This window comes from Apteryx mantelli, chromosome 7 (genome assembly GCF_036417845.1).
Source record: "Apteryx mantelli isolate bAptMan1 chromosome 7, bAptMan1.hap1, whole genome shotgun sequence".
Lineage (NCBI taxonomy): Eukaryota > Metazoa > Chordata > Aves > Apterygiformes > Apterygidae > Apteryx > Apteryx mantelli.
The window spans coordinates 20,849,841-20,870,010 of NC_089984.1; the positions used below are offsets into that span (position 1 = coordinate 20,849,841).

At 46.2% G+C, this 20,170-nt stretch overlaps 1 protein-coding gene across 10 annotated transcripts in view; it reads left to right on the forward strand.

Moving 5' to 3' along the window:
• The window catches only part of NDST2 (N-deacetylase and N-sulfotransferase 2), a 141,788-nt gene extending 121,926 nt beyond the window's left edge, over positions 1-19,862 (forward strand). For 5 of the 10 annotated variants that reach the window (XM_067299913.1, XM_067299914.1, XM_067299916.1 and 2 more), the window contains 12 exons: positions 1,244-1,331; positions 1,647-1,801; positions 3,311-3,496; positions 4,127-4,255; positions 9,247-9,429; positions 10,186-10,282; positions 11,637-11,760; positions 13,323-13,497; positions 13,755-13,925; positions 15,867-15,976; positions 17,661-17,763; positions 17,944-19,862. In XM_067299913.1, coding sequence (XP_067156014.1) covers positions 1,244-1,331; positions 1,647-1,801; positions 3,311-3,496; positions 4,127-4,255; positions 9,247-9,429; positions 10,186-10,282; positions 11,637-11,760; positions 13,323-13,497; positions 13,755-13,925; positions 15,867-15,976; positions 17,661-17,763; positions 17,944-18,069 — 1,647 coding nt within the window. In that variant the 3' untranslated portion in view covers positions 18,070-19,862. The remainder of the gene's footprint in view (positions 1-1,243; positions 1,332-1,646; positions 1,802-3,310; positions 3,497-4,126; positions 4,256-9,246; positions 9,430-10,185; positions 10,283-11,636; positions 11,761-13,322; positions 13,498-13,754; positions 13,926-15,866; positions 15,977-17,660; positions 17,764-17,943) is intronic. The other 5 variants (XR_010884719.1, XR_010884721.1, XR_010884722.1 and 2 more) reach the window with 5 other exon arrangements.
• The last annotated feature ends 308 nt before the right edge of the window (positions 19,863-20,170 follow it).

Sequence of the window (20,170 nt, forward strand, 5' to 3'; positions counted from 1 at the left end):
CCGGGGAAAGGGTAGCTGATGCAGGAATATCTGCTCATCTCCTCTGCACAGTATAAAAAGTCTGTGCTTTCTCCATTTCTATGTGGTAATTTGCCTGTGCATTAACATTTAGCCCAAGTCTGCTATTGAGAGGTCATCACCTTCGTCTTGGTGCAGCCACTGAGCCATTGCTTTTCTAGAAAGCTATTAAAATGTAAATAACTGCCTGGGCCAGGACCATCTCTGTCACCTGCCAACAGCCCTCCTGCCAGGTCCCTATTTGATTAAGAAGTGCTCCCATAGGAAGCTGCATTTCCTGACGTACACAGGTAGTACAGAGTGTGCATTTCAGAGCCTCTTTTTTTATGGTTTTCCAGCTGAATAAATTTGACTGGAATTAGTTTGTCTTGCTTGTCTGTAACATACTCAGCCTCTCTGAATTTTTTTATTTTTTTATTTTTATTTTTTTGGTCAAGTCTGTCTGCTGTCTCATTCTGTATGCTGCTGGGTCTTGTGGTTGTAACGCAAGGCTCTTCCCTTTAGCTATAGCAATTACTTTGGACATTCAGAACAGGCACAAGTGAGCGAGAGAGCCTGTAGGAGATATCATGGCTGTGAATGTTGGCTCCCCCAGGTTTTCTTTCCAGAATCCAGGAAACCTTCCTGCTATCCATTGCAGGATTCCTTGCGTGGGTAGTTCTGCAAATCCTCCTTTCCTCTCTAAATGAAAGTCCCCTCCCTTTGGATCACTTAGTTACTGTTCATGATATTATTGAATTCTCTTCCTCTGACTATGCACCATGTCCAACCCCACCCTACAGGGTGCTTTTCAGTAATCTGTAGGCTCAGAGAAAGGGGAGAAGTTCAACAGCAAGGTCCCAGCCAGCCCAGGAGGGGAAGGGAGTATTGATGTTGAGTCTGGGAAGACTAAGGCACCTATTGCTTGGAGGTGAGATTTACTGTCCCCTTGCCTTAGTACAGACAGACCTTCTGGGTTCTTTACATTGGGTTGGAGAGCATGAATGAGGAACAACACGTGGTTGTGGTTGTAAAGTGACGTCTTTCAGTAAGGCAAGACTGTATGTCATATAAAGGCTCTGTATGCGTAGCTGTTGGCTACCCAGCTTCACGCCACAGTTTGCAGTGCCCTATCTCCAGCCCTTGCAGTATCTCCCCCAGAACTGAACTGGGTACCAGCAGAGCACAGAGAAACGTTAGAGAACAACTGAATGCGAACATTTCTTTTTCCCTTTCATTCAAACAGGCTTTACTGAGCACCCAGAATAAGCTGAGAACTTTAGTCCCAAATTTCACCTTCAACCTGGGCTTCTCAGGGAAATTCTACCACACAGGTAAGTCCCTGGCACCACCTTCAGTCCCAGTGCCTGTGTGTGGCCTGCAACATCACAGGAACCACACAAGGCCCTGGCAATGTACTGGGCACGTTCCTCTGTGGGTCTTGACAGATCTGATTCATTTCTTCTAACACTCGCAGCCTTTGGTAGCTCTCTGTCTGTACCCTCTGTGCATGTGTCTGTGTAATACTTTAGAGAGATCTTGGTGCTCTGTAGGAACTGCTCAGCATTGCAGGGGATTAGCCACTGCTTTGAAACGTTGAACACCTCTTCTGCCTTTTGCTTTTGCCCTTCCTTTTCTGCTTTTCATAGGTACAGATGAGGAAGATGAAGGGGACGACATGCTGCTCAAACACAGGAAGGAGTTCTGGTGGTTCCCTCACATGTGGAGTCACATGCAACCTCATCTTTTCCACAATGTCACTGTGCTGGCTGAGCAGATGAAGCTCAACAAGCAGTTTGCTGTGGTAAGGGACATCACAGCTTTTTTTCCTCTACAGTACTAATCCTAAAATATTTCTTCCCCTGGAATAGCTGTTCAAACCCAAATGTTAGTCTGGCAACTCAGCTGCATTTAAGAAAACCAACTCTGAAAGTTTAAATTGGTGCATGGCTCCCGCTGCCTTCAGGCAAGAAGCATGATTCACATGCCTGCCCCTGCGATGGGAAGTGCTTCCTGGCACCTGCATGGCCCCGGGCAGCCTCCACCACATTCCAGGGTGCAAATCCCAGGGCTCTTGTTTGCTGAGGTGTGAACTCACCGTAGCACTGCCATCCACATCCAATTAACTTACAAACTCTGGCTGCGAAAGAGCATTTCCTGCTCCATCCTTATTCACTGTGGTTTTGTAAGGAAATCACCTGGTCAGTAGTATAAAATGCTCTGTGTACTAACAGTCATGCCTCTGGCCTCCCAAAACAATGCCAGAGGGAGTCAATTATATAGGAAGTCCAGGGGAAATTCCCTGGGTCTTGGCAGAGGAGGAGGAAACCTTGAACATCCTGCCCTGCTGGGACAATGTCTGCTTGAGGCTTACAGGACAGAGTTGAATATAGTGTACATGTTCCTCTGAAAACAAGTGTCCTTTTCACCCCTACTTTGGTTCTGTTGATGGTAATCCCCTTGGGAATGGCAGGCTGCTGTTCCTTGTTCCCATGACAGATTAGGAATGAGTCTGAATTCAGAGCACAATTGCAATGTCATAGAAACAATTTAGTCTCCCTCTTTTCCTGCTTAAATAACACTGCGGTCTATTGCAAAGAGAGACAAAGCACAGAACACAATTATACTTATTTAACGTAAAACAGGCAAACAGTGGGAAGGAAAAGGCTGTTGTTTCATTTAGGGGCTCTGGTTTTTATTGTACACCACCGGGGCAGAGCTGTCATCATTCATACTGTTACCAGAACCACACAGTGGAATTAAAAACCATGAAATTCAGATATTTCCTGTCATTTTAGGATAGCTCCAGGCCCTGTATCTTCAGCGTCAACAGCCTCTTGCTTCCTGCCTGCTTTTCTTTGAATTTCTATCTTCAAGACAGATCCCAGCTCTTGTCTTCCTTTCCTTCTATATCAATTAAGGAAATTTTGCTTTCTTCCTCTAGTGACTCCAATCTAGGTATTGTGGGAGTGAGAACTGTCACTTACAGCATTGATTAGTTTGTCTGTAGTAATCAAGGAGCTTGACCTCATGCTTGTGTATTAATCCGATTTGTCGGACTGCAAGCTACAAGACTGTTTGTACAGCAGCTGTTACAAAGTGCTGAACGTGGTGGTTGATACAGTTACCCTTCCTATTTCTATAGACACAACAGGCAAGATTTACAAGCAGTATTTCAGGTTTCCCAATCCAGGGAGATTTCATGCTACTCTGTCCCCTTGCTCCAACTTGGAGGCTATTGGTAAATTCAATCCTCATTAAGGATAACAGTTAAATAAATATTGAAAAATCAAGCTGCATATTCTGCTTCCAGGAGCACGGGATTCCCACAGACTTGGGCTATGCTGTAGCCCCCCATCATTCTGGGGTGTATCCTGTCCACACACAACTCTACGAGGCTTGGAAATCCGTGTGGAGCATCCAGGTAACAAGCACAGAGGAATACCCACACCTGCGGCCTGCTCGGTACCGCCGTGGATTCATCCATAACGGAATCATGGTGAGTGCAGCTGGGCCAGCAGAGCCCACAGGACCTGGGGAGGGCACAGACTTCCTGACCAAGGGACAGACTCTAATGACTTGCATCAGAGACATTGATCTCAATACCACCAGTATTTCCAAAATCATTAAGTCAAACAAAGAGAAAGGACTTGGCTAAAGCCAGTTTCTGTGCTTCTCCAATCAGTCAGTACAATGGAGAGTTGACAGGTTGCACTGTTGTAGAATCAGCACAGGAATGCTAATAAAATCAGTATATCCTGCAAAAGCATTGTTTCTCCAGGAGCACGTACCTCACTCCTTGAGCTTGAGGGCTTTTCCTGAAGAGGACATTTAGGAGCTGGCCAAATGCCTGCCTGTGCCTGATTTCAGATGGGATAGGTCAGCACTGAAAGGAGAAAGAGGAGCAAAAGCAAGTACAACAAGACTAAAATGAGATCCCATTCACTTGTTTGCACTGTTGCTTAGAGCAGGGTGAGTAAATGTCTGAGAGGAATATCAGAGTCCTTCGAACCTATGTTACTTATATCCCTTACTCTCTTTATATTGATCCATATAGTGCTGCTTTGACGCATCAGATCTGTGCTGTGTTTGCCTCTTACCTAACTTTGCTTTTCTCTGATACTGCCAGGTTTTGCCTCGACAGACCTGTGGTCTTTTTACTCACACTATCTTCTACAATGAATATCCCGGCGGCTCGAAGGAGTTGGACAAAAGCATTCGTGGTGGTGAACTCTTCCTGACAGTGCTCCTGAACCCAGTAAGCTCATCTTTAAGGGGAATCAGTGCATGGATGTCTCAGCTTTGGTGTGTGATGTGGGAAAGGGCTAGATACCTATGGGAGACTCAATATTAAAACCCCAATACAGGAAGTTTTCATAGTGGGGGTATCTCCAGTGTTGAGACTAAGGAGATCTGAAAATGAGGGCCAAGGAAATACTGGCTACTTAAGACTGCTTCACCTTACACACTGCCAAGGAAGCATCAGTGTTGAGTGTTGACAAGTGCAACACTCCTCAGACAGAAACTAGCCAGGGTGATGTGCTGAGCGTGGCCCAGCGTGGAGTGGGTGTTAGCTAGGCTGCTGCTTCTCCCTGAATCAGAAGTGAGATATTCCTTGTCTCCTTCTGTTCCACGCACATCTGCTTGCTGTTGGCTTGTCCCCACACTTACTGATGAGTTTTGTTCAGAATAATTGCTTTTTCTGGGCTTTTATTATGGGGTGTTTTCCCCTTTCTTCCAATATGGATGCACTTGAAACAATTTCTGCATTTTTTTTCTGTGATGTAGCTGTCACCATAAGGCATTTAGGGAAGATCTGGATCTGACACAGCTGTTTCTTTTTCCCCTTTAACACTTCTCAGCTCCATCAAATCACCAAACAAATGCAGTGCCTTCAAAACCCTGCAGCCCCTTCCCAGTTCTCAGCTGTGGATGGTAAATCACATGGGTTTCCTGCTTTTCATTGAAGCTGGGAGGAAGAGCCAGGTGGCAAGAGACAAAAAGTCTCTAATTTTTAAAAAATCCATAGAGGATAGAATTAGGAGATGATGCTTTGTATCCTGCTCCAACCCCAGCTCTCGCTCCCTTCACAAAACATGCCTTAGCTTTCCTCAAACATGCTTGTTGGTTGCAGCAGGGGCAGCTGCTTCTCTTTTTGATTGATCCCATATACAGTATCTTTCTCAGTTCCCCACAAGAATTTGTTTCTTTTTACAGATGATTTGGCACCTGTTGTCATCCCTTTCTCTTCATGGGCATTATTACCCTGCCAGATTTAGGCAGTGATTTTTAAAACATCTATCTCATAAACATTGCTAAAGATAATGATGTTTGTTCTCTTCTTTTCTCAAAACTTCAAAACTCTTACCATGTTATTTCTCTTTTAGTGCCTCTAATCCTAGAGCTGTCATACTGATAAAACCCTTGCAGCGCATTTTGGGTGCATCACACAGGTCGTAATTTACAACCAGGCCCTGTGTTTCTGAAGGTTAGCCTGTGACCACCTTTGGTTTTGGTGTATGTCCTCTCCCTAGGTGCCTGATCTGCAGAAGATAGGAGTCCGTTACAGCCCTAGCTAAAAGGTTTAGGGGTTCGTACTTCCAATTCTGGAGGCTGCTATTTAGCCCCCATCACCAGAGACAGAAGTGTTATTGTTACACACAAGGAAATCCACCTGTGTAATAAAACTCCGCAGGAAGCGGAAAACTGTTCTTTGCATTACATATCGAGGGATCACTGATATCATTGGTCAGATGTAAAGAAACTGCTTTCTTCTCTCAACAGCTGAGACTTGTGCTTTTCTGTGTTTTGGTTCCTGTATCTAAGGTGATTTTCACCTTGTCCCACTTCATAATAGTCAGAAGAACAGCTATGAAATTTAAGAGTTCTGGGTTTCTCTTGGAAAGTCAGTTGCCAAAATATAATCCAGAGATCATTGCTGGTCTGGGAGGCTGTGCCAAGGAACTCGTAGAGTTTAATGGGTAGAGCTACCCATTAAAATTTTGCTGATATGCATGCAATGGTCTATGCTACTGGCAGTGATTTGTATTCCAAAACGTTTGGGAAGATTGTGCTCTGGTGTGGGATAGGCTTGTGTCAGATTTAGTGTTGGCTCTTCGTGGTGACTTTCAGAAGGGTTTCAGGCTCTGTCAGCTGCTTCCAGTGTGCTTAGTTTTGTTTCGTGGTGGCAGTGGAGTTTCTCTCCCTGTGAGCACTGAAGGCCTGTGCTCTCAGCTCCTCTTCATTGCTCCTGTTTGCACAGCAGCTCAGACCCTTGCGTTCCTCCCCTTGCTGATAAAGCCATCTCCCAGACTTGATAGAAAGCTGGCCAGCCCTGCAGCCCCAGCAGTGATCCGTAGCAGACTTGAGCCAGTCTCTTTCAGTCTTTTCTGGTGCTTCCAGCTCCCTTTGAGGGAATGTACACAGGCAGGAATCTCCAAGCCTGTGTGCGTATGCGCTCCACAGTGCAAACAGATGATGTTTGATCTCCTGACTAGTGAAAAGGTCTGAAGTCAGGAATGAGAATAGCTGTTGATGCTCAGTGGATAGGCTGCCATGTGCCCTATCTGTATTTCCCAGAAGCAAAGGGAATGTTTTTGATGATTTCGTATAAACACTTCTGCTCATACCATGTACTAGACAGGTTATTGCTGTGCCCACAGCTACTTGTTATGTATTGCAAGGACTCTCCTACCCTCCCACTTTCTGTATTTCAGGCTCTCTGCCCTTTTTCTCCCATCCTTCCTCAGTGTTAAGGAGGGGAAATCATGGCATGCTGATGGTGCAAGAGAAGGGGAGAGGAGGGAGACATCGCTACCAAGACAGTCCCAGGGGTCACTGGGTGCGAGTGAGAGGGATGGATGGACAGGGCTTGAACATGGGTTATGTCAGCGTATGTCAAACATAAATCTAGGTTATGTTTTGGTAGTGGTAGCCATGGCAAGGCAGAGAGCAGGCTGCCAGGCCCGTTTTAACAGGGCAGGTGTATTACAGGACCTGACTACACACTCGGAAGTACAGGGAAACAGCTCTTTAGTTGTGTTTATCTTGCCTTCTTGTAAGTCCAATTGCTTGGGACTGTTTGCAGATAACAGCATTATCTGGGTGAGCAATGGTTGGCCTGAAGATTTTACTGAATGTAGTCAATCTTGAGACATAGTTTCTAACCTGGGTCACATGCAGCATTTTTCATCCTGGAAATCTTGAAAGTGTCCTTGGTGGCAACCTGTGTCCTTCCTCCTGCAGTACTTGGTTTAAGCCAGTGAGTTAGGCACTTCATACAGCAAACGCTTCTTCTGAATGTTTCACCAGCAAGTCAAAGGGATGAGCCAGCTGCTAGCTGTCACACTACCTTCTTGGCATCTCCCAGAAATAGCCAAAGACAACATGAGATGCATCCTCTTGCCTTCTGATGTAGTCAATGACATGGCCCTGCGGTTATATAGAAAACCTTTCTGTCCTTTGCTCTGTGTTGTATTTAGCACATCCTTCTTACACAACAGTACCAAGCCCACGCTGCTCTTTGACGCGTAGGTACCGGGGGCTGTCCGGCAGGGCCTCTCTGTCAGCTTTGTGGGAAACCAGAAGTGAAGAATTTACAGGCAGATGAACGTGATGAATCTTCAGCTCTGCTTCCCATCCATGTGTCCCAGCATCCTACCAAGCATAATCTACCAGCATAACTGTTTGCTGTTGCCTACCTTCAGGTGGTGCAACCCTGGTGTGCAAGCACTGTATGGACAGGACTAAATACACCTCCACACTGTCTTGACACAAATAGATACTAAGAGATGCTATCTGTCCATACCTCTAGTCGCACTGACACTAGTCCATGGTGACATAGGGCAGAAAACTGAATTCAGACCTCCTGAGTGCCAGCAAATGACTTCATCCCAAGACCGTCTGTCTCCTGCTTCCCCCTCTTGCCCTTCCCTCCTGCGGGTGGGAAGGCCATTGCTGCCCCCTGCCAGTGAAGCCTGTTGTTGCCTCCTGACCTCCCCTGGCAGCACGAGGGTTCAGCCCTGAGCTGTGCAGCAGCAGGTGCCCTTTCAGCTACTGAGACCTCTTCCCCTCCCTGCACCAGCAGACACTGGGGAGCGGGGAGTGCTAAGTCATCCACATAATCGTCCTTCCACTGGCCTTAATGTTCTGCTTCTGTTTTGCTAACTTCTAGCCTTGATGTGGTTTTGTGACTGGCAAAGAGCTGTTGTGCTGCAGGCAGTGGGATGCCCAATTTCATGGGATCAGTCAAAGCCACACACTGAACTCAAGCTGAGGGCACTCTTTTGCACTCTTTTCCAAGAGTTAAAATGTTGAAAAGCAAACAGGAGGAGAATGAATCTGCTTGAGAGAGGAGATGGCTTGGCAAGGCAAAGATAGAACATCAACTCCTGGGCACTGCAGTGCAGGCAGGGACTTCCATGCGTGCTTAGTGCCACTTTGCCTAAGGGCTTATGCCCTCAAGCTTGACAGGAAATTTTTCAGGGGCTGCGCACATTGCAGGCCTCTGGAGAGCTAAAACCTTACCAACTGGTGTCCTTTCCTAGGACAGTGTCCTAGTGTCGTGTCTCTTTATATGCCATATTCAGTTCCCCAGATACTCTTCTTTGTACTTTAAAGTGTGAATTTTCAATTGTTCCTGTACATTCAAGGTATCCGCTCCAAACTGAATGAAAGCTAGATTCCCTTAGACACCAGCTGTGGGCCTAGAAATAGCTCCTGTGGAAATTGTCCCTTGTGAAAGCTGTACCTTTTGCCACTGCGCTCTGGTCTGCAGCATGCTGCCCCTCTCCCTGGCCTGCTTCCCAGCTGGAGCAGACACTCCAGCTAGATATACTTCGTGTCTCAGGGGGAGGAAGGGAAGGTTCCACTTTCTCATGAAGGGAGCTTTGCAAGGTTTTGATTAGGAGCGAGTCACTGAGTAACCTTTCTTCCCCTAGATGGCCCAGAGGCACTTGAATGGGATTTTGAAACTGTGCTGGATTCACGGCCTGGGCTTATTGAGATAACCCTGGGGTTACTGAGAGGTGTGTGTCCTTCCTTCTCTCCTGAGTTCTTGCTGCTTTGCAAGAGGTAGATTTCTTTCATTTTTCATCAAGGCAGTGCCGTATTCTGACAGATGCACATTCATCAGCCCAGTCAGCAAGGACAGTGAGATATGAGCAGCCTCTTGCTGACAGTGGGATCAAGCCCGGAGGACACAATACTATTATCCAAATTATCAGTATCCCACATCCTTCCTATTTGCAGATCAGCATCTTCATGACCCACCTGTCTAACTACGGAAATGACCGTCTGGGACTGTACACTTTTGAGAGCCTGGTCAAGTTTGTGCAGTGCTGGACCAACCTTCGCCTGCAAACGCTGCCCCCTGTCCAACTCGCAAAGAAGTACTTTGAAATCTTTCCCCAGGAGAAGAATCCCTTATGGCAGGTGAGAAGGCAGTTTTAACCTCTGGTAGTGGTTTCCTGCATTTAAGTCCGGTGAGACTGCTGATCCAGAGCACAGAGTGGTGACACATAAGCTTTCTAGGTTTAACCTTTGTGGCCTGAGGCTGCAAGTGCCAAATTGCAATGTGGAAGGGATGGGGAAGTGGGAACAGTAGGCTTAGGGACAGAGATTGCTGTCCTGAGGGACCTTGGCAGGGTTTGCAGGCATTTGGATAATTGAAGATTGATGTGAAATGTTAAGTGTGTGAGGAAGGACCCTGTTTGGTGCTGGAGGAGCTTGCAGGCTTGTTAATGTGATTAATCTTAAAGTAATTTCACACCACAGAATTCGTGTTCATTAAATAAAAACATGCTTATTTCATTTCATCCCAGTGCAGAGCTCTCTGCATGGTAATGAGTAGATGAAATTAACTGAAGGTGATAGAGTTGTCTGTCTGCCAGAAGTTCACAGATGCTGAGCTGTACTACCATGGTGGCCCAGCCCAGCACGGCTGCACAGGGCAAGGCCTGTAGTTAATGCTTTCAAAGGGACTTTGGCTTCTGCGTCACTTCTGAGCTTTTTAAAATGTTCCCGTGTGCTTTTATCTAAGCCTTCTTGATGCCTGCCAAAGGAGCAGTGTGGTTGTGAAGTGTTCTTCATATGCTAATAGCATGTTCCCTAGAGGACTGGCCTTCCAGCTTTTCCTCCCATTTCCATTAGCTCCTGCAGTAATACTTAATCCCATCACTTGTGCTGCAGAATCCATGTGACGATAAGAGGCACAAGGATATCTGGTCCAAAGAGAAAACATGTGATCGGCTCCCGAAGTTCCTCATCGTGGGACCTCAGAAAACTGGTAACGTGAATACTTTATCTAAAGACAGATTGCAGCTTCCATCTCATTCCTCCGGAAAGGAGAGCTGGAAAGGCCCATGTTGTAGATCTGTGTGGCTGCTCTTTGTGCAAGCTGCCAAATGACCACAGAGGACATTTCAGAGAGTCTCAGATTTGTTCTACCCTAGATTTGGCAAGCCCATCGGTACTTTGCACCTTAGCACTCTGCTTGTATCAGTCCTGGTTTGCAGGGAAAAGCCCTACCTGCTGAGCTGTGTTTTGGCTTTTCCACACAAACTCAGAGAAACAGTGACCTTTCTTAGTTTGTCATAAGACATAAGCTGTCAGCAGGACTAACCACGCGCTCCTAGCAACGTTAGGATGAATGCCCCCTAGTGCTTTCCTTGCGACAGATCTGTGTACCCGCCACATGCTCCATGTCACTGTCAGTAGGAGGTAGTGATCCTCTTTTGTCTGACCTCTGTCAACACCTCCTAACTGCTGTGGCATCGTGGTTGGCAGTTACATGGCTATCCAGAAATACTGTCCCGAGGAGTCACTGCTAGCCTGAAGAGAGCAAAATCTCTTCAGCCAGAGACAGGTCTTCAAACCTTGGCTTTCTCTGTAGTGCAGCAAAAAAGCAGCTGCCAGCCATGCACAGAGACAGTGGTCCTGGCCTGTGGGAGGAGGCTTGTCCCAGCCAAGCTGCTGCCTGCGTCACTGCGAAGCTCTGTTGGCATGTGTGCAGCGCCGGCACTCCTGAATCATGGCCTGGGCTGCTCGCAGTGGCACAGTAAGAAAACCCTCCTCTCAGCTGGTTTATTGGCCTGCTGGAGCCTTGCAGCTCTGCGTTGAGCAGAATTATCAGGCTTCGCTGGCTGAGGGAAAACATCTGCAGCAGAGGCAGGCCAAGCCGTCCCTTGCTGAACTCCCTTCCGAGGGCACTAATGTCGTCCCTAACACATCTCCTTCCCAAACGCATACTGCCTACAGTACCCAGGCCGTCTCCCATTTGGCAGGTGTGGGTCCTGCCACACGGTGGTGTGGCCGTGCTACATAGGAAAAAGAGATGGGGGTAGCCCAGCCATGTTCACGTGCCTGTTAGCAGAGAACACAAGATGGCTGACGTGATGATGGCCGTCACGGTAAGGAGGTGACTTAAATCAGCTGTGTGAGTTGAAGCCTGCGGTTGAACTGCTGATCCCAAACTGCTTCGGCATCACTGCTGTTTTAACCTGCATGAGTTAAGGGGTGGGTTAGCCATGCAGGCAAGGAGTGTGCCCATTGGGGGGCTGATGTTTGTGGTGTAGATAAAGCCTTTCGCCCAGCCAAGCGTTGTGTATGACCCAGGTCCTGTTAACTGGTTCCTGTTGCAGGCACAACAGCTGTGCACTTCTTCTTGACCATGCATCCAGCTGTCACCAGTAACTTTCCAAGTCCATCCACCTTTGAGGAAATCCAGTTTTTTAATGGACCCAACTATCATAAAGGAATTGATTGGTAAGAATCCTGACTCTTGTGCTCTTCTATGGTAAGTTGCACTCATGTTGTCTTCTCCTGAGTCTCCCTATATGTACCCTGTCCACTTCAGCCTTCTTAGTAGCTTCTCCATTTCTGACCAGCTGTTTGCATTGCTGTTACACAGTGCATGTTCTCTGTTTTCCTCCTAACCCATCTGCTTAGTCCCAGGATCAGGACTGGTAGTTTCTGATCTTAGTGACTGTTGGCCAGAAGAATTCTAGGCCTGATTTTTCCCAAGCTTTAAAAATTTAAAGAATCTTTGTTGAATCCACAGCCATCATGAGATTTTCTCTCCTTTGACATGCAAAACTGACAATGGTGTGCTCTCTAAAAAAAAAAGTTCTTCATGGTCTCTGAGTTAAGACACACAGGACAGGGGACAGCCTCCATGCTGTTGTTCTGGGCCCTTTAGACTTAGAGAGATGTCACTGCATTCCTTACACCGACTGCAGAGTCTCTTTGGCCACATGCATACCCTGATTTTTACTTGTACAAGTATGCAATTATGATAAAGTAAGTGTTTCTCTCTGGTGGAGTAATACCAGTGTCACTGTGGCACTATTATGCCACTATGTTTCCAGGCAGAGAAATTTTAAAGGCTTTTCTTGCTTGAAGTATGAACTCTGGGTCCACCCTGGCATTGCACTCCCTAAAGCGTAGCTCTGAGGGATGGCGGTGTGGCAGTAAGGCATTCTGCTATGGGATTTGTTTCCCCAACAGTTGCAGGAGAACTTGTCTGACTTCTCTGAGCATTTAGAGGACAGTTGAAAAGATATTGGAGGGCTGGTGGTACTTGAGTGAAGCTAATGTGAATCGGCACCACAGAGTAGCTGTGTTAGCTGATAGGCCTTGAAAGCCCAGGCTTTCATGTGCATCCCCTGGAAAAGTCATCCAACTTGAGTTGAATATAGCATCATGTGCAAGGGGAGAATCTTGGTGTTGAGGATGGAAATTTCAGCAGAGCCGTCAGGTACTTTACAGTGTTCTGTCCCCCCACTACCCCTCTCCCCTCCCATTACTCAAATACCTTACACTTTCTGTTTCATTAATTTTACGAGATCCTGTAAGGTAGAGCAGTTTCTCAGCTGTGAACTGAGGTGCAAAGAGACGAATGATTTTACCCAGGTCTAAACCAGAGGTCAGTGGCAGGGCAGGCAGTTGATCCTGATCAGCACCCTTACTCTTGGGCAAACCTTCTTCTGTCCTGCTTTTAAAGATATTTTTGCAAACCTGGAGCTTGCAACTAGTCCTCTACCCTCAGCCTTGTACTGCCACTACACCAGGACTTGGGGAGTGCACTCGCAAGAAGATAATTCTTTATCCCTTTTATTGTCTCCTACTTTCTATCCTGCGCTCCACCATCCCTTTCCAAGTCATTCCTCTGCCCCAACTTTGCACTGGTTTGCTCACTCATTGCATTGCTGGGGAGGTGCGGTTGTTCTGTGAGCCACGTCTGTCAAGGAGGTGCGAGGGCATCGTTTTGCTGTGTACCATTTCTCTGTCGGGCCGTGCTGCTCACTAGCATCCCGTCCATTTGGCAGGTACATGGAATTCTTCCCCATCCCTTCCAATGCCAGCACAGACTTCATGTTTGAGAAGAGTGCCAATTACTTTGACACAGAGGTGGTACCGAAACGTGGTGCAGCCCTGCTTCCTCGAGCCAAAATCATTACTGTTCTGATCAACCCTGCTGACCGAGCCTACTCATGGTACCAGGTGAGCTCCCTGCACCACTCTGCTGGGGAAGGCTAGGGAGAGATCCCAGTTGGGTGAGGCAGAAGGCTGTGAATCCATTTCCAGAGGGAGGCCAAGGGAGGTGGTACAGGCTGCCCCTGAGTGTGGACAGTTATGGACAAAGGCATTGGTAGGTCTTTGTGCTTAGAGTCAGTGGGGTCTGCACAGAGATGTGTATGCTGGCAGGGGAAAGGTGGAATTTTGTGTTTCTGCTCCCTAATTTGGCATATGTTTTTCAGCACCAACGTGCTCGCAACGACCCTGTGGCGCTCAATTACACCTTCTACCAGGTGATCTCTGCAAAATCCCAGGCCCCTCAGGAACTGCGCAACCTGCAAAGCCGATGCCTGCTCCCTGGCTGGTATTCAACTCATCTGGAGCGTTGGCTAACATACTATCCCTCTGGGCAGGTAGGAGGTTTGGCAATAGGATGAAACAGGTTAATGATGCCCTGACATTGCTGACTTTGGATGGGATCATGCAAAACCCTTGGACCCAGGGACTGAACACTGCAGTCTGGCCTGAAGCTGAGATGACAGAACAGAGCCCCTTGTGTGTTGATTGCAGAGGAGAGGAAAACTCTCTTTATTGCTTTCTCTCATTCTGTTTTCATTTCACCTTTTGTCTTGTCTTTTGGAACAAGAACCACCACTTGCTTCCTTCTAGTATGAGCCGATAAGGGATCAGGCTTGCAAACTTCAGTTTTGTACTTTATTGCATTTGTAAAATCTCATTTGGGACCCGGAATCTGCAGGTTGCTGAGTAAAAGTAAACATGTGCAAGAGGAGACTGTGATCTCCCAGACAGCTCCACGGTATTGAGAAGTTCAGGAAGAGCAGTGTTAGCATTCCCTTCCTTTCATCTTGGCAGCCTGCAGCCCTGCGATCCTCTTCAGGCCCAGAGGGTATTCAGCTACTTGCTGTGGTTTTATTGCTTTAAGGACAGGCTCTTGCACTTGGCCACTTGTTAGTTCCCATGTTGTGAAGCCTTTAGCCCTCTGCTGAGGGGAAATTTCACTGCAGATGTGTCAGGATTCTGTGTTTTGTTTGTACATTTGCAAAAAGTCAATTAATATACACTAGAGATCATTTTAGTTTCTAAATTCCCAAGAAATTTATAAACTGTCTAATGTGTTGTGAGTCTGGAAATATTTTTTCAAGTTCCTTTCTGCTGCTCTCAGACAGTCTATAATCCAGCAGAGCCTTGAACGCATATTTAGTCAATTATTCTCTGGAGAAGCAGCAGCCTCAACTTCACATGATAGATCTACCAAGACTAAAAGAGAGAAGGGAAAACAAAGCAGAGACTTACACCTCTGGTTACCATCAGACTAGGGCTAGTGCAAACCAGCTTTTTGTCAGGGAATATTTAGCAGAAAGAGCAACTAACTGGTGCCACATCACAAGGAGAAGCAGTGGCAGGAAGGAACTCCTCCAAGACAGTGTGATGTGTAGTCAGAAGCTATTGTATTAATCCCGCCATTCATGCCTTGTGTGTGACTGAGAATTACGAATTTAACTAACAGCTCAACCTGCCTCCTTCATTAACCAGTAAGAGGTAGGAGCAAGTTACTGCATTCCTCCTATATTTGTGAAGTTGGAGCAAGCAAGTAAACATAGACTGTTCCTGCATAAAGTGCAAAGGCTTGTGTCTCATTGCCTTACTATTCCTGGAGGTTACTACTGTGAGGAATGATGGAACCAAAGAAATGTGTGATCACTGCTTAAAAATAGAGGGGGAAAAAAAAGCATTGCCACTCTTCCTGGTACCTTTGCACTGACACACCATCCCCTGCATTGGTACTTGCTATGGGTCAGGGTCCCATCTTCCCCAGACTTCAGTTCATGTTACTGTTTCTGTACTGTGTTCTTTGGAGTAGGTAAGCCATTAGCACAAAATACTGTTATTGCTTATTATACATGTAATGGGAGAATAATCATACATTACAGAAGAATATTTAGCATAATAACTACAGGCATCTTAGAAAGGACGGATAAAATGTCCAAAGACCAACTATAATTCATGCTAGTGCTGGACCTCGATGCTCAGTTACAAGAATTTGGCCAAAGACAAGTTTATTAAGGAAAGCTTGTTGGGATCTACTGTCTTATGGTACTTGTTGCCCTTATCACAGCTTCTGTGTCTCTGGTGAGAAACAGGCCAAGTCCCCCCCAGTCTTCTCACCATGTTGCCCTAGAACTAACAGTACATACTACAGGAGCTGTTACTCAGTGCTGAGGCCATGGCAGTTTCAGGAACCAGGACGCTCACGGGTGTCCTTCAGCACGACACACCCGAGTGTCTCAGGTCTGAGCTGCTGTCAGAGGCTGAGGTGGCCGTTCTCGTTTCAGATTCTCATAGTGGATGGTCAGGAGCTGAGACACAACCCTGTCTCTGTAATGGACAGCATCCAGAAGTTCTTGGGTGTTACACCACTCTTCAACTACATCCAGGCCCTCAGGTAAGGAAATCATTATGTGGCTCTGCGTGTGCGTGTGTGTGAACACAGCTAATAGTTACAAGCTAGATGGCACAGTTAGTTAGCAGTTGCAGCGTCAGCTTGACAGCAGTCTTCCCCTGAGAAAGCGTTTGTCTCTTGCTAGCCCTGTCTCACCCCTCTTATGCAGGGACTGAAAGTTGCACTAGAGGGTGTAAAGATTTTAAAGAAGCTTTATTGGCAGAGTATGGTGCTACTAAGCACTTGGCTGGAAGAATACTTCTTATCTCTGACCACACAACCTGCAAAGGTTTCAGAGGTTATGCCTAACCCTAAAACTAGGTTCAGATAGTTGTGTTCAGATAGTATGAGGTACTAGGCTTAAGACTGGAATTGTAACTTAGTCTTTCCAGAAGTGAAGGTGGATGTTTCTTGGCACTGTGGTGGAGGAACATGAAGTTGTCCACAACAGTAATTCCTATGTTTTCCATTGGGTCTTTGTGGTTTCTGAGCAGGTGCTTGGAATTATTAGAGCTCCTTATGCTTTGTGTTAGACCTTGAATCTGGCAGAAGGCAAGAGATGGTGTGATAAAATGTGTGACAACTCACGTCTTTACCTAGATGGAGATTCAGGACACATCCCACAGTTTTGAGGTAGAGGGTCAATTCTTATTGCAGAAGACTTGGACTTGACAGGTGCCCTGAGCTATCTGTGGAAGTGCTAGAAGATGCACTACCTTGCTGCACTGAAGTTGAAGGACATATTGCTCAGGTGTTGCTGTGTGCCTCTCGACAGTGCAGTTAGTCTGAGTAGATTTAGTGCTAGCTGAAGCTAAACTGTGGCAATACTGGGCTTCAGTAGAAGCTCTGCAAATCTACTGGAGATCCTGAATATTGCCCTTGGCAGCTGAAACCTGTGCTTTCACATCTTTTCTGTTATCACAACCTATGCTAGCTAAGGGTAGTGGGTGCTATGTGCATGTGTGCACGTGTATGCTTACTTTAACAGTAAAGTGAGAGTTGAATCAGGTCAGTTCTCCTCTTACAGTTGTTTTCCAAATGGGTGGCACAAGGCTCCCCAGGGGAGGGCAGATTTACAGAAATGGCTGAATATTCTTACAGGCTGAACTTGTCAAAGCACATGAGGTGATGGTAGGTGGATTATTTACAGTAGTATTACTGGCTGTTATGTTTCACCTCCCCTTCAGCCAGTGTCAGAAAAGAGGCAGTGTTGGTCAGCTTGCCTCAGGGTTTGGTAGAGGTATTTGCTCAGACCTTCAGCCTGTTCAGGGGCATGACAGACATGGTTTCCAACATTGCTTTAAACCTATGTTTTAGCAAGGGGAGAAAAGCTTAGGCTTTAAGCATGCAGGGGCTTCTCTGACACTTCTCAATTACAGAGGAGCTTTAAAAGAATTTACTTGTAGTGAAACATTGCTTTTTTTTATTTTTTTTTCTTGAAAGCTTAATGGGCAGAGATGATAACACCAAGTTTCCTTTCAAATTTTGCATAAAGCTGAAACAGTCATGGTTATAGAAGATTTCTTGTCAAAGCACTGGAGTGCCAAAAAAATGAACCAGTAGCATAAAAAGCCCTACCAAACCCAGTTTTTAAACCCTGAAATGGAAAATACCTACAGAGTGTTAATTTCTACTATTACTAATTGGGCATGTGGCTGTACCTGCTAAAGATAAGTGTCCTTTTCAGATTTGATGAAGCAAAAGGATTTTGGTGCCAGCTGCTAGATGGAGGAAAGACTAAATGCCTAGGAAAGAGTAAAGGAAGAAAATACCCTGATATGGATGTCTCAGTGAGTAACCATCTCATATTTGTTGGCAGCAAGAGATGTAGAAACTTGAGATGCAATGAGCAAACAAACCTGGATTTTCCTACCATCATCTAAGTCCTAGATGACCTATGGAACAGTGATTAAAAAGTGGTGAGAGTAGCATTTTATTTCATGCTAATATTATCTGTCTTTTCCACACAGTCACGGCTGTTCCTAAGAGACTTCTATCGGGAACACAACATTGAATTATCCAAGCTGATGAACAGACTTGGACAACCGCTTCCAACCTGGCTCCGAGAGGAACTGCAGAATTCCAGCTGGAGCTGAGAGGGACTCCCTTGTCCCCAGTGCCAGTGGGATGTGTGGTGCTCTAATGCGTGCTACGATGCCATCTCTTGTCAAGCCAAAACAACTGGACAAATGAGCAGGAGCAGAGAACATACATACATGTGGAGCGCTTCCCTACCTTTGGGAAGGGCTGCTGCCTCTGACACTGCCCTGGGGCAGGGAATGCAAATCACATGCTTGAGTATTAATGGTGTGTTACACTTTGACTCTTACTTACAGGGAGGATTTAAAATGCCTGCCCCGCTTTGAGCAGGAGGAGAGCGCACATTAACGCTTTATGTTTAAAATGCTCAGTGTATGAAACAGGCACTAGCTGAAGGGTTAATGTCTTACTCCTCTGAGTCCACTAAAAAAGAATTAAGAGGTGAGCCCACTGCTGAGAAAAGCACAGCAGCTTAATGAGAGGGGAATCTAGTCCAGTGAACCCCAGCTTTACCTAGTAGTCTAATTTGGCAACAACAGATGGAAGGAGGACTCCCTCTGCAGAGTGCAGTGGTGGTGATCACTACTTACAGTGCTATGGTGCGTGGCTCCTGGGAATTGCACCAGCCCTCTGCCCTGCTTGCAGACAGAGGTAACAGATACCTCTCCTGGTCTGCAGCATTGCTGGTGTGATATGGGGTCCAGTGAGCTTGGTCAAGGGGCAGAGGGAGATGAGGCAGAGCCGCAGATATCAATGCAGAAAATGTGTTTGTTTGTTAATTTAGGGAAAAGGTTGCCATATGTGGCAACATGGCTGGGTAACAGGTATTTTTCTGCAGGGATTTTTAACCATTTCAAAAGCTAGAGACCCCAAGCAGTAACATTGTCCCCTTAGAGTACTTCCAAGCTGTGTTAGTGCAGCACAGCAGCTGGGGGAGGCCAGAGCTCAGGTACTTGTAAAATAAGGCTGATACAGGTGAAGCCAGACAGGCCAGTTCCCCATGTCTAATCAGCTTCAAAAAAATTGCAACATTTTTCTCTTTTCAGCAGCTCCAGGGCCCCTACCAAGTATGCTGATAACTAGCATCTGTTTAATCCCCCTGCAGTCCAACAATCCAAGGAGAAAGGCAAAAACCAGGTAAAAGTAAGTATCACTCAGATGTAAAGGGAAGGCTTAGAGGTAGAAGTGGTTTCCTGTATCCAAAAGGGGCAGTTTGCTACTTCTGCAGCAGACAGTCAAGTAACTATGCTAAGGTGCTTTGCCTCCTCCTGCAATTGCTGGATTATTATTCTCAGAGTAATTCCTCCAGCACATGGTTGTACATGTTTTTTCCTGCTGAGTGATGGCTTCTGAAGTCCTTTGGGCCATCTTCCCTCCCCCAGGCACAGATGTTTCTTAAAGACTGCTGCTGTTCCAGAGAGGGGCAGGATCCATATAAACACAAGATTATGGCAACTTCCACAGCTTTCATAGGCTCCTTTTCTCCTATCAGAGGAGAGAGGTTGCTTCAACCAAGCTTTTCCATTGAGCCTTAGGTATTGTGTATTTCTGAATGGTGCATTTACCATTGTATGTAAATGTATATAGTATGCAATATAGTATTTTATTTCATGTGCCCTTGGAAAGGGTAATTTTGTGCAGCCAAAAAAAAAAAGGACAGAAAGAATAGAAAACTCTCTCTCACTCCTGTTACAGAGAAGAGCCCAACGTCCTGCACTGGATTCATGTATAGCATCATTCACATTGAATGATAATGAAGAAATTCTTGGCTCTTGAAGCTGAGCACAAGTGTCTGAATAAAGGCTAGAAGTAGTAGTAAGTGGATTCAATAAATGTACTACTTATTTTTCTTCTTTGTGATGGTTTGGAGTGATGTCATGGACCCTGGGCTGGTAGAAGGGGTAAGAAAAACTGAAGAACCTATCCAGGCCCTACAGGTAAAATTTGGGAAGGCAACAAAGGTATTTTAACCACAATTGTATGTTATTACTGCTGCAGAAACAGTGTTCTAAGCCTTCTTTCTCTGCACATGTACCTACAGGCTTGCAGAAGCCAGCACAGCACACACAACCTGGAGTAGACTCAGTCTTACTGATTTGCACTAATGATGACTCTTGAGCCAGTCCCAGCCACTGCAGCCCTGGGATTTCCTACTCA